This window comes from Lichenostomus cassidix, chromosome 1 (assembly GCF_008360975.1).
Source record: "Lichenostomus cassidix isolate B80296 chromosome 1, HeHo_3.0, whole genome shotgun sequence".
Lineage (NCBI taxonomy): Eukaryota > Metazoa > Chordata > Aves > Passeriformes > Meliphagidae > Lichenostomus > Lichenostomus cassidix.
This window is the reverse complement of record NC_139479.1, coordinates 29,622,568-29,633,921: the sequence shown is the minus strand read 5'-3', so window position 1 is coordinate 29,633,921 and position 11,354 is coordinate 29,622,568. Positions and strand designations below refer to the sequence as shown.

General features: G+C 47.4%; 1 protein-coding gene across 5 annotated transcripts in view; it reads left to right on the top strand.

Annotated features, from left to right (window-relative positions):
* The first annotated feature begins 336 nt into the window (after positions 1-336).
* Positions 337-11,354, top strand: part of NPAS2 (neuronal PAS domain protein 2) — a 105,571-nt gene continuing 94,553 nt past the window's right edge. For 4 of the 5 annotated variants that reach the window (XM_085054775.1, XM_085054758.1, XM_085054768.1 and 1 more), the window contains exon 1: positions 337-1,897. In XM_085054775.1, coding sequence (XP_084910901.1) covers positions 1,587-1,897 — 311 coding nt within the window. In that variant the 5' untranslated portion in view covers positions 337-1,586. The remainder of the gene's footprint in view (positions 1,898-11,354) is intronic. The other variant, XM_085054749.1, reaches the window with a different exon arrangement.

Here is an 11,354-nt window from a genome sequence, read left to right as displayed (position 1 = left end):
TCTGCCCTCGCCGTGCCCTCACTGCCCCGCCACTCTTGCCTTCCTTGGGGAAGACGGGCAGCCCCGGACCCCGCTGGAGCTGCCGCCAGCAGCCGGCAGGAGTGCCCGTCTAGGCGAGAGCAGGGCTCCGATCGCCAGCTCCTACCCGGCTCGAGCACATCGCTTTCTCTCTTACTGGCCACTTTGTAGGACCATTATTAGGGAAAAAAAAAAAAAGAAAAAGGCAAAATAGGGAATAAAAAGAATGACCTACTTTGAAACAAGGGGAAAAAAAAAAGCGCTCTCTGTCAAGGTTTTGCTCCAATTGCCTGTGCGCGGTTGCATAACCAGATCGGGAGCTCCTGCCTGTGCCCGGCGAGGCCGTGAGCCTCCCCGGGGCAGCGCGGTGCCGTGTCCCGCTCCGGCCCGGCTCCCGCCGCCACCACCGCCGGGACAGCGGGCACGGACAGGGCGCGGGATCACCGGGGGGCCGCCGGGAGGGTGTCCCCAGCTCGCCTAACGGAGAGCGCTGGGGTCCCTCCGGATGGCCCCGGCAGCCGGGGCCGGGCACCGGGCGCAGTCCTGCACGGCGGGGCCGGCGGCAGCGGCGGGGGCTCCCGGGGTCAGGTTACCGGGCCGGCCGCCGGTGCGGGGCGCGGATGTCGCTATGGACATATGTTAACGTGGGCACGCCGGGGTTCGCTCGCGGCGGCGGTGTGAAACCATCCTTGATGCGGGGCTGGCTCTTTGGTTGAGGTTTTTTTTCCCCTGCTTCCCCTTTCGTTCTCTTTCCAGCTTCTCCTTTTCTTGGATCCTCGCCTGTCTCCTCCCACAGAACGAGAGAGAGAGAGAGAGAGGAAAAAAAAAAAGGTCACGTATGTTTGGAAAAATATGTAGGTCAGTGGAACATTCCCTGCACTTGTGCACAGGGAGCCGGGGCGGGAGAGCTCCTCCGCAGCCCTCTCGCTACCCACCGCCCCAGCCCTGCCCTCCCGGCGCCCACCGCGGGGAGGGGGGCGCTGGCGCCGGGGTCCCTTTCCCCCTCCCTGACCCATTTTGAGCACCAGCCTCGCGTTTGGGCTCCCCCCGGCCCTCACACTACCCCCCCCCGCTCCCCAGTTTTCCCCGCTCCCTGCCGGAGAAGGCGAGCGAGCGGCGCAGGAAGCCGGCGCGGGAGATCCTCAGCGGCCGGGGCCGCAGCTGCGCCCATGGGCGCGGGGCGCGGGGCGCGCCCCCGCAGCGCCGCCGGCTGAAGGCGCGGGGCGGTGGCCCGGCGGCGGGGGCAGGCGAGGGGAGGCGGCGGCGGGCGGCGATGAAGGGCCGGCGGAGAGGATGCCCCCGCCTCGCCCGCCGGGCTCCAACTTCGCGGAGAACTATCGGCCCCGCAGCCCCCGCGCCCGCCCTGCGTCTCCCGGCCGCGCGCCCAACTTAATGCCCCAGCGGGAGCCCCAGCCAGCAGCCCCCCCGGCCCCTGGCCCCCGCACCCCCCCGCAGCAGCCCGGGCTCCCGGCGGCCTCCCGGTGCCGGCGGAGCCCCTGGCCCCGGCGCGCGTGGGTCCCGCGGCGCCCGGGGCGGCGGCAGCGCGGCATGCGGCGGCCCCGCGCACCATGAGACAGGGCACCGGCACCGGCGGCAGGCAGGAGGCGGGCAGCGTCCCCGGCTCCTCGTCGGCGAGGAAGAGTTTGCCGGCTCCCGAGGCCGGCCTCCCGCGCGGCTGGAGCAGCGGCGGCCGCTGCCGCAGCGGCACCGGCAGGCACCGGAAAAGCGGCGGCATCCAGCTCGGCGGCACCGGCACCAGCACCGGCGGCGGTTCCCGCGCCCAGGTGGCCACCGCGGACAGCAGCAGCGGCGGCGGCGGCGGCGGCGGCGGCGGCGGCTGGGGCTTCCCCGCCGCGCTCCCGCAGCACCGGCAGCCCAGGTAACGCGCGGCCGTGCGGCCCCGACCCTGCCTCCGCCCCGCGGGGCGCCCACCCGCGACACCCGCCCGGGGCGCCTGCTCGGGGCACCGCGCGGGATGCTCGGCCACGCGTGACCCCCGCGGCGGCGGCCGGGGTCAGCTCCCCGCTGCTCCACGCTCCGCGGGGTGGGCGGACGCGCCCGCTGGTGCGGGGTGGCATCGGCCCTGCCGCGGGAAAGTTTCCGTGGGGAGCACGGTATGTGCGGCGTGTCTGTCCCGGCCGCGCTGGCGATGTCCGGCCGTGCGGGCCCCTCCGTTTGGAAAAATGAGTTGCCCCCTAAGCAGTCCTCCTCCCCATCTCGTTTTGGTGTGGTTGGACGTTCCTGACTTTGGGGGTTCAGATAGGCTAGACTGGAACAGGCTCTGCGACGCGACCGGGCGATGTTTGGTCAAGGAAAACTTCCAGTAGGACCAGTGGTGTTTTTGAATGGGCGAAAGCGCCTGGGGGGAGCAGAGGTTGTGTCGTGTACTGGGAGAGCCCTGCTGCTGCAGCAGCCCTGCGCAGGACTCCCGCGTGTTTCCTTCCGTGCATGGAACGGGATGAACGCTAAATCCACGGCTGAACGGCAGCACCGGATTCGCACAGAGCTGCGCCGTGGTGTTTTCCTCTATGGTCACTAGCCTGATTTGTCAATTAACAAGCACGCTCATCCAGAAACTTTGCTCCGTACTCCTTAACTGTCTACAGGATGGCAGCTTACTTTCACTCAAGTGACTCAGAAATAATTAGCGGTTATAAGCGTTACAGCCAGCAGAGGAACTTAGATCTTTTCATGGCGCTAAATCTCCAGAAGGGCTGTAGGGATCTCTCGGATAGGCACAGCCAACCTGAGCATTCAGTTCAACAAGTGGTTGCCTCTTGAAGTGGAAAATTACCTCATTTACCCCAGTGTGAGATGTTAATGCACTAAACTGTGGGTTTAGTTTGGTGGTACTAAATAATTAGAGTTCAGTGTCCAGACGAAGCCAGCTCATCCACTGATCCATATCTGATTCTGAGAGCTGTCAGCTGGTGGAGGGCCCAATCCTGCATACATTTCAGTAGATTAACATGGACACAGGGCTGCTCTGCAGACATGGCCAGGAGTATTTGGAGAATGTAGTTGCCAAACTGTACACTATTTAACCGAAGGTGTGAAAAGGAAGGTTTTCCAGAACCAGGTATGTGACATCAAGGTGATTCCCCAAGCTGGCAGCACTTCTGTGCCCTTCACCAAAGCCTGGAGACAGTAGGCTTGCCTAAAATTTTTTCCCCTCGCAAATAAAGATGCCTCCCTGCATGTTTGCAGGGTTGAACCCACAGACTATGCTTTGCAGAATTAGGATTTTTTTTTCCCAAATCTCTACCCTGAAGCATGTGAGAGCCCTTGAAGAAGTTGTTATTTTATCATAGGCAGCAATGTTGTCTACAATCCTTAAAATTACTTAGTGCTTTCTAGTGCAATGCTCTGCTGTCAGGTGCTTATGCATTTGCTGAGCTTAAGGCTAGGCTGATACTTTCCAGGTTGAGTGTCTGCTGAAGACAGACTGTCTTTGGGAAGTTTCAGATTAAGTGGTTTGGTTATTTCTGAGAACGTGGTAAGAAGACAACTTGTTCTTTGGCCACGTATTTGATGAAGATGGTATAGATATACATCGTCCTGCATTAGGAGACCTCGATCTTTCTGTGAATCTGAATTTTTTTGCTATGTTAAGAAACACTTTCTTTGAGACTTGAATTCTTGTGGCATCATGTTTTGGAGCAGGGAGAAGCAGCAGCGTGTTTTTGGTTTGGGATCAATCTCATAATGGGGGTGTGTCTTATGTTCAGCCTCTGAGAATCTTCCAGAATCTCTCTCCGTTATAGTTTTGTCCAATGCTCAGGGTGTGTGCTCTTGGTGGAGGGGTTGTTGAGGGCTTGACCACTGCATTCACTGAAGGTGCTCTCAGCACAAGGCATGCTGAACATCCCAGAGCTTTTAGGAGCTTAGTTCCTGCTCCTCTTCCTGGGAAGGAAGAGAGCACTCCAATTGGTGGCTGAAGGACTGAGTGGACTTTCCCCTGCAGTTACTCTTCCAAGGTGCTGCTTCTACAGTGACCACATAAGGAGGGAGAATTGAAGACTTTCTTTGTCTTCAAAGTGTGTCTTCAGGGGCAGAGTGTGCCTGGTGATGCCATGGCAGGGTGGAGAAGGAGGAGAAAACTGCTTAATTCACTTGCATGGTGACAAGAAACTGTGGGACTAGAACTGAGAAGAAGTAGTGGTGATGGAGATATGGAGAAATTGAAAAGCAGAGTTGAGACAAAGGATTTGTGGGGTCGTTGATGGCAAAGCTTGGGAACAAGGTGCAGGGAACTGTAGACAGAGGTGGTAAACCCAAATCAAGAGAAAGAATGGTCGAAAGAAAGAAGCTGAGTCTTGTAGTGTACAGGGACAGGAGATCTGAGCCTGCAAAAGCAGTGGTTTTCAGTCTTTCAATAATTGGGACATAGTACTACTACTTTTTCGTCCTTTTCATTTTCTTCCCCACACTGCCTGCTGTGTTTTTCAGCCCCTGCCTCTGCTTCTTTGCCTCTCCCCTGGACTGGTAAATGTCACAGTTAAAAATAACAGTCAAATATACTTAATGTTGAAATATGTTTTATGTTCATTTAATTGGGGGTTTTTTCTGCCTTAGATGAGCTTAAGTAACTTCCATTTATGTTTATAGTTTTTTGTCTTGGCTCTTATGGCAGATGCACTTGAGTTGCAGATTTTCTAGAGGGATCAGTATCTGTATAAAAAATAATTTTTCTAGGTTTGGCTTAACTCTTTGTTGATCCTTGGTCTTAATAAAACTTCTTGAAAAAGTAGGCTGAGGCCATGAAAGTGTTTGTATTTTAGCTAATTTAATTCAGTTGGTAATCAGCATCAGCTGATAGACTGATTTCATGAGTCTGACTACTGAAGTTTGAAAAGGAAGCATCATGTAAAAGCATTTAAGCAGCATGCATAGATGGTGGTGGATTTGTTTATGCAGTGCTGCTTTTGGTATTACGCAGTTTTTTGGGAGGGACTAAAGCCATTGTGACATGCTATGGATAGAGAATATATATATATATATAACAGTATATTGACAGCTGAATTCAGAAATACAAGAGTTGCAGGGCAGAAAAGGCAAGGGGGTGAAAAGGGATGTGGGTCATGTAGGCTCATGCTCTGAATAAGGAGCTGAGAAGCTGCAGATTCTGAGAGAGCTGTGGCTCATTCTCTGCTCCTTGCATTTACCTCATGGTGGCTCAGGGATGTTGGCAATTAGATTGAAGGATTTAGGGGAATGGCTCTCTTGGCCTCGTCCACATAAATTTGATGTACATTTTTGGGATAGAGGGACATGTACAGGTTTTTATTATTCTCTTCCTGTGTCTCTTCTCCCTGAAGACAAACCATGAAGCATAGCTCAATCCAACTGAAACATTGTTTTTAATTACACTTTGGTAAAGATGCTTCTGTTCCTTTATCCAAGACCACGGCAGAAATCAGTGTTTATTGCAGGCTGCCTGCCACATTTGGGAGGAATAGTCTTATGCATTTCCAGTGCGAGTTTTAATCCTGCTTCAGTCTGAAAATCCACCTGTGACTTTAGAAAAATAAAGCTCTCACAAAAGTTAGGTCACTGGTGAGGTTGGACCTTTGTCACTAGGAAATAGTATTGCCATACTGTAATACCAGTATTGTAGTACTCTATCTGCCTGCTGTTTCTTGGCCTCTCCTTTACCTGCAAGCACTTTGAGGCAATGCCATCTCTTTCTTCTGTGTCTGTGTGACAGGTAGCATGCCTTAAGCACCAAGATACTCCAAAAATTACCATGTAAATGGTGGGAATAGGATGGTTATCTAACCTTCTCCTGCTTGGGCACAAGTCTGTGTAAAACAGCTGGTCTTCTGCTGGCCTGATTATGACAGAAGGTGTTTTTCAGCTGTTTTACTACTGTTCTTAGGGATCTGCATAAAATAGAAGATTTCTAGCCAAGCTAAATGATGATATGGGAAAAAAAATCTAGAGGATGTGTATGTACATTTCAGATCAGAATTGAAATTTGTAAGTTCAGGTATGAAACCTCTCATTTCAAAGTGTACAAGAAGTGTTGGGATGACAGAGTGTCATCTATTGGGACATTTCAATCACCCTTTTTCTCTGAGTGAGATACATGTAATATGAGTGTCAGGTTGAAAATAAATAGAAGAAAATGTATCTATGATGATAGAAATTAATTGCTACAGGTCACTGAAGATGCAGGAGCTTAGATAAAATCTTCCATGGACAACTCAGAAACAAAAACAAGAATGCAAAGTGCAGATGTGAGTTAATAACCAAAAGGAAATAGAACATTAAGGTTATTTTTAAAAGAATGGAAAATAATAAAAAAGACTTCTCATTATTTCACTGTAGAAGCTATGGTGTGCAATATCTTCAGTATCCTGTCCTGTTGATTCCCTCACCTCAGAGGTGTACAATGGTGAGGGAGAAGGTTCGGAGGGACGTAGCAAAGGTGATCAGAGAAACAGAGTGACTCCTGTCTGAGGACTAACAGTGCTGGTAAAGTGATGGAATAAAAATCTGTAAAATTAAGCAAAGTGTGGAGAAGGCAAAGCAGGAATGACTGATCACAGCAACAGCAGCAGAGGGCTGGGTTAAGCAGGCAGTTGCAGGAATGGAAACAAAAGGAGATGGCTCTTCACACGGCGTGGTCAGACTGCTGAGCTCCTCACCACAGGATGTGGATGCTGAGGTTACATCAGCTAATGAGGTGACTGGATGAGTTCATGGAAGAGAAATCCATCAAGGACTATTAAATTTAAAACTACTGCCTCTGGCTTAGGAACTTTTGAGCTGCGTATTTTGGAAGCTTGGTGAGTATCATGAAGAAACACCACCATTGGTTTGCCTTGCTCTTGTATTCACCCCTTGGCACCTGTGTCTGGCCATGGCTGAGAGGGGGTGCTGAGCCAGGTGGTCTCCCTGTTTCTGCTCTGCAAAATGAAGTGGGCCATCATCTGACCCCCTTCAGTTTCCAAGGCCAAGACGCTACTGGTGGCTTGTACCCTCACTGCTCAGGGCTGGCCCCATTACAGCACGTCTGCCACGGAATGGGCTGGCTGGGAGGAGCTAGTTGAAGTGCTCCAAAGAAGAGCCAAGGCATGATCCAGAGCTGTTCCCCAAAAAGTAGGGCACAGTGCTTGAGCACACTCCCTGGTGTCCTGTTATGGAGCTCTGCAGTCATGGTGAGGATTTTCTTCTTGGGTTCAAGTAGGTTCAGAAAGCAGTTCATTCAGGGAAGCAGTCCCACCAGAAGGCATTGAATAGCAAGATACAATGCCTGGCTGAAGAAGACTCCACTGGGAGACTGTAATATTGCTACACGCCTGCCCTGCTGACACAGGCTTCCCCAGCTTTCCATGCTGCCTGGTGTCAGAGAGAGGATTTGGGCCAAGGTGGTCATCTTCCCCAATGTGGTGTTGATGTAGTTAGAATTTTATCTGTCTTTACAAGACAAGGGTTTGACATTGTGAACTGAGAATGAGAGGGCTGGGAATTAAATTTCTTCAGCTATCCACTGCATTTAAGCAGTGGTTAAAACAAAAATGTTGTGTTCACTGCTGTTTACTAAACCAGACAATTTGCTTAATCATTTGAAAGGCAGATTTTAAAGCCATGGATTGCACTTACCACGGCTATGTTAAACCAAAGGCTGTATTGCTGTTCACTTAAGCAATGGTCAAATCACAGTGTATTCAAATGCAGCTCACACTGATGGTATTTTGCTGGCTTTGGATGAGGTCTATTGCTATTAAAACAACAAGCACCAATCCCAAACTCAGCAATGTCATAAGTCCTTCTGATCGTTTCTTAAAATTTCCAGATGCTAACTGATACAGAAACTCCAGTGCAGCTCTTAATGGAGCTCACAACTGCCTAGCTGTATATTTTTGGGCTACCTTATGTAATAAAATGGCAGGCCCTTGCACTGCCTGCGCAAACAAGGTTGCATAAGCAGCCTGGGGAAACAACCGGAGCTCCAAGAGCCCTCCTGAATCCTGCGCATCTTGTTTGATCTCATTTAACATTATTTAATAAGCGATATTAACCTTTTCACCTCCTCGTCTGAGGAGTTATCTAGGACCAGTGATACTGATTTAATTTCATGCACAGACCTCACTTTTTAGAGAAGTCATCAAACTTTCCAGTCAATTGAGCAGCCTGATGTCTGGGTAGCCTTGAATTTTCTGTAATCAGCACTCCATCTAGTTAAAAATAAAAACACATTAAAAACAAAGCCTTGAACGGGAAAGTACTTGTTTTTCACTCTCATTTCTAATTTGGTAACCATTCTTAAAGTTCGTCACTATGGTTTGTTCTAGCAAGGGATAAACAATTTATTATTCAAGCAGCTTTGAGGATTTTTTTTTTTTAAAAACAGACAATATTGTTCAACCATTGGGAAGAAAACCAGCACAAGAAAATTGTAATCAACATTAACAGGCTTGCAGATGGCAATGAATTTCTTTAAGCATAATGTTAGCCCTGAAAGCAATAATAATTGGGTTTGATTATTATCCTTTTATCATTGATAAGCAGACCAGACTGTTTTTCTCTCAGTTCCCTCTGTTAGGTGTGTCAAATTTTTAAGCTGGAGAACAATTTTAATAAGGCAGCTTCCACCTGTAATCTCTAAATCAACAGGTGGATGGAACTGTGCAAAACCTGAGCATTACTGGTTATCTGATTGAATCAGTGGCTGAACAAATCTGACTTTGATCTTGTCCTAGACTTATTGGTTTGGGTGGGACATCTCTCATTAATACTTCATGGCAGAATTGACATATTTCCCACATTATGCATAAGAATGGTATGCTTGCAAAATCTAGTCAATAATAAATACTTTGTGCAACCTGACAAGCTAGAGACAGGATATTTCGCTCTTATTTCCAGTTCTCATAGCAAATACCTACCTTGGTGTTTTTATTGGTAATGCTATGGCTTTTACTCATGGCATTTTGCCTGTTCCTGGTTTTGACATCTAAAACAAGAAAAGGTTTTAAATTGGAGGCTTTGCATTAGATATACCCACATTCCAGTTACACTTCAGTGAGGGTTCCTTTAGTTTACAATTTATAAAGGGGAAGACAGCATATGATTTCTACGTGGACCATTAAGGTCACTACTTACTTAGGCAAAATCTTCATCCTGTTCATCAGATAAACAAGTTATTATAATTTGCTTTATCTTTGGCTACCAAGATGTGAATAATATTTTATTCTCCAATCTACTTATTTTATGCTTTCTTTTCAATATAGTAATACAGTATTTGGGAAAGATAGTTTCACATAAACAGCCTAATCAAACGATAGTTCTGTAACCAGCTGGGTGCATTTCCAACAATTTCAGCAAGAGCAAAACTGATGAAAAATAAATAGGTCACTCATAATCACTCCTGTATTTATATTTTTTTGTGAGAAGAACTGAAGAATCTTCCTTGTTTCTGGGCTGTCACTGAAGTCAATGGAAACTTTGCTGGAATAATTCTGGGCCTTTAATTTGATTGTTTGTAGAGTGGCATCAGTCATTTTTTTCATCTTTTTTCTTTTCTTTCCAGCACAAAGGACCTTATTGTCAGCTGATGCACACTGATGTAACTCAGCTCGTTGTAGCAATTACATTTATACTGCCTGGCCTCTAACATCCATATTTCTTCAAAAATGCATCATCTTTTTCAACAACAGAATATCTTGCTCTATCTTGCTGTTATTCAAGTATAAGAAATGAAGCTGCATTTGGTGCCTTTCCTGCTGTCCTTATTAAGGCAAAACTCTCACTGAAATCAAGGAGAGTTTGGCTGACAAAGAGAATTACTGACTCGAGTTTCTGAAAGGTCTAAACTTTCTCACTTTCTGGGTTTTATTTTTCTTTTTAATTTAATTTAAAATTTTTATCTCACCTTATATTCTAACTGTTCTCTCTCCTTCTTTTATATTTCTGGTTTTGAATCTTTAGTTTCCTTTGCTAGGATCTTTTTTCTTTTTACTTCTGTCAGGTTTTAGGACCTTCTACTTCCCACCTTGCCCTCTCATCCTTTCTTCTCTCCTCTTAGTGTCTCGCACTCTCTTTCAGTATGTTCTTCTCACCTTCACTGACTATAGCACTGTAAAAGTTGATATACATCGTGCATGTTTCCAGGAATTTCATTTAGCTTGTTTAGACCCCTTCTATGTACAAGTGCTTATTTTAAGGTACTTGCCTTAGGGCAGAGCAGCAGTTTGTAAGATTGGTGATCCAGGCAGAGATTTATTTACACAATATTCATCTCAGTAATCCTGCCTCTTCTTCTGGGTAGAATCTTAGAATTTCCTCTGAAGTATTGATGCAGGGTTTCAGCAGTAAATTGAGTTTTGGACTGATAAAATAAATATTTGGCATAGTGTTGCAGTCAGAAAAAAATGCTCACAGATTTTGAAGTCTGTGTAAAAGAGGTTTTGTTGAGGGTGACAAAACTGGAAATCTCCAGAGAAATGGGTTTTATTCATAATTCTTCTACTGTGCAATGTTATGAGCTTAGACCCCATACATAATGCTTTTTGTGCATCACTTCTCTGATCCATAAACTAGGGCAGCTTTACAGAGCATTGTAGAGTATGATCAGTTCTGGGTGCCAGTCATAACCAGGTGTCAGGGGGGCACGAAGCAGGGGGCTTGGGGTGCTAAATATACCATTGACAGGAAGAGGAGCTACAGTAATGGCTTTTTTGGGCATTGATCCACCTCTGTGGTTAGGATACATCAGGCAGTACCTTGTCACTTCACTTCCAGCTGTGCACCACCGATGGCTTTGGAGCTCTCCCTGGATGTCCTGGCTGTTGGTGTCCTGCACAATGTCTCATTTCCCCTCCGCCCCATGCTACCTCTTAATTGTTTGCATTTTTCAAATGGAAAGCATTTTGAGAGTGCCAAGTATTGTTATATTATTGCAAGTCTGACTGAAATTTGTGTTCTTTCTCAGAAGACCTGATTCATGCTTGTGAAATAAGTAGTAGGTGTACAGCTTCATAATGTGTAGTGTAGCATTTCAAACTAAAGTTATCAGCTTACTGTTTCTCAGCATTTGGATCCCTGCAGACATAACTTCTTAAAGTAAACAACATAACACTAAATTCGCTTATTCTCCCTTAAACAAGCAAACACATTTTTTCTTATTGGAATGATAACAAATAATTTTTCATGGTGTCCAATTGCCTGTTACACTGGCAAACCTAAAATGAATCAAAACCTGAAGGCTATATATAGAATGTAATGACAGTTAAAGAAGCATTTCTTCTTTGATGCAATTTCTATTTGATTTTCTTAAACCCGTCCTCTTCCAAAGACCCATTTCAACCACATCTGAACAATAGCTTTATTGT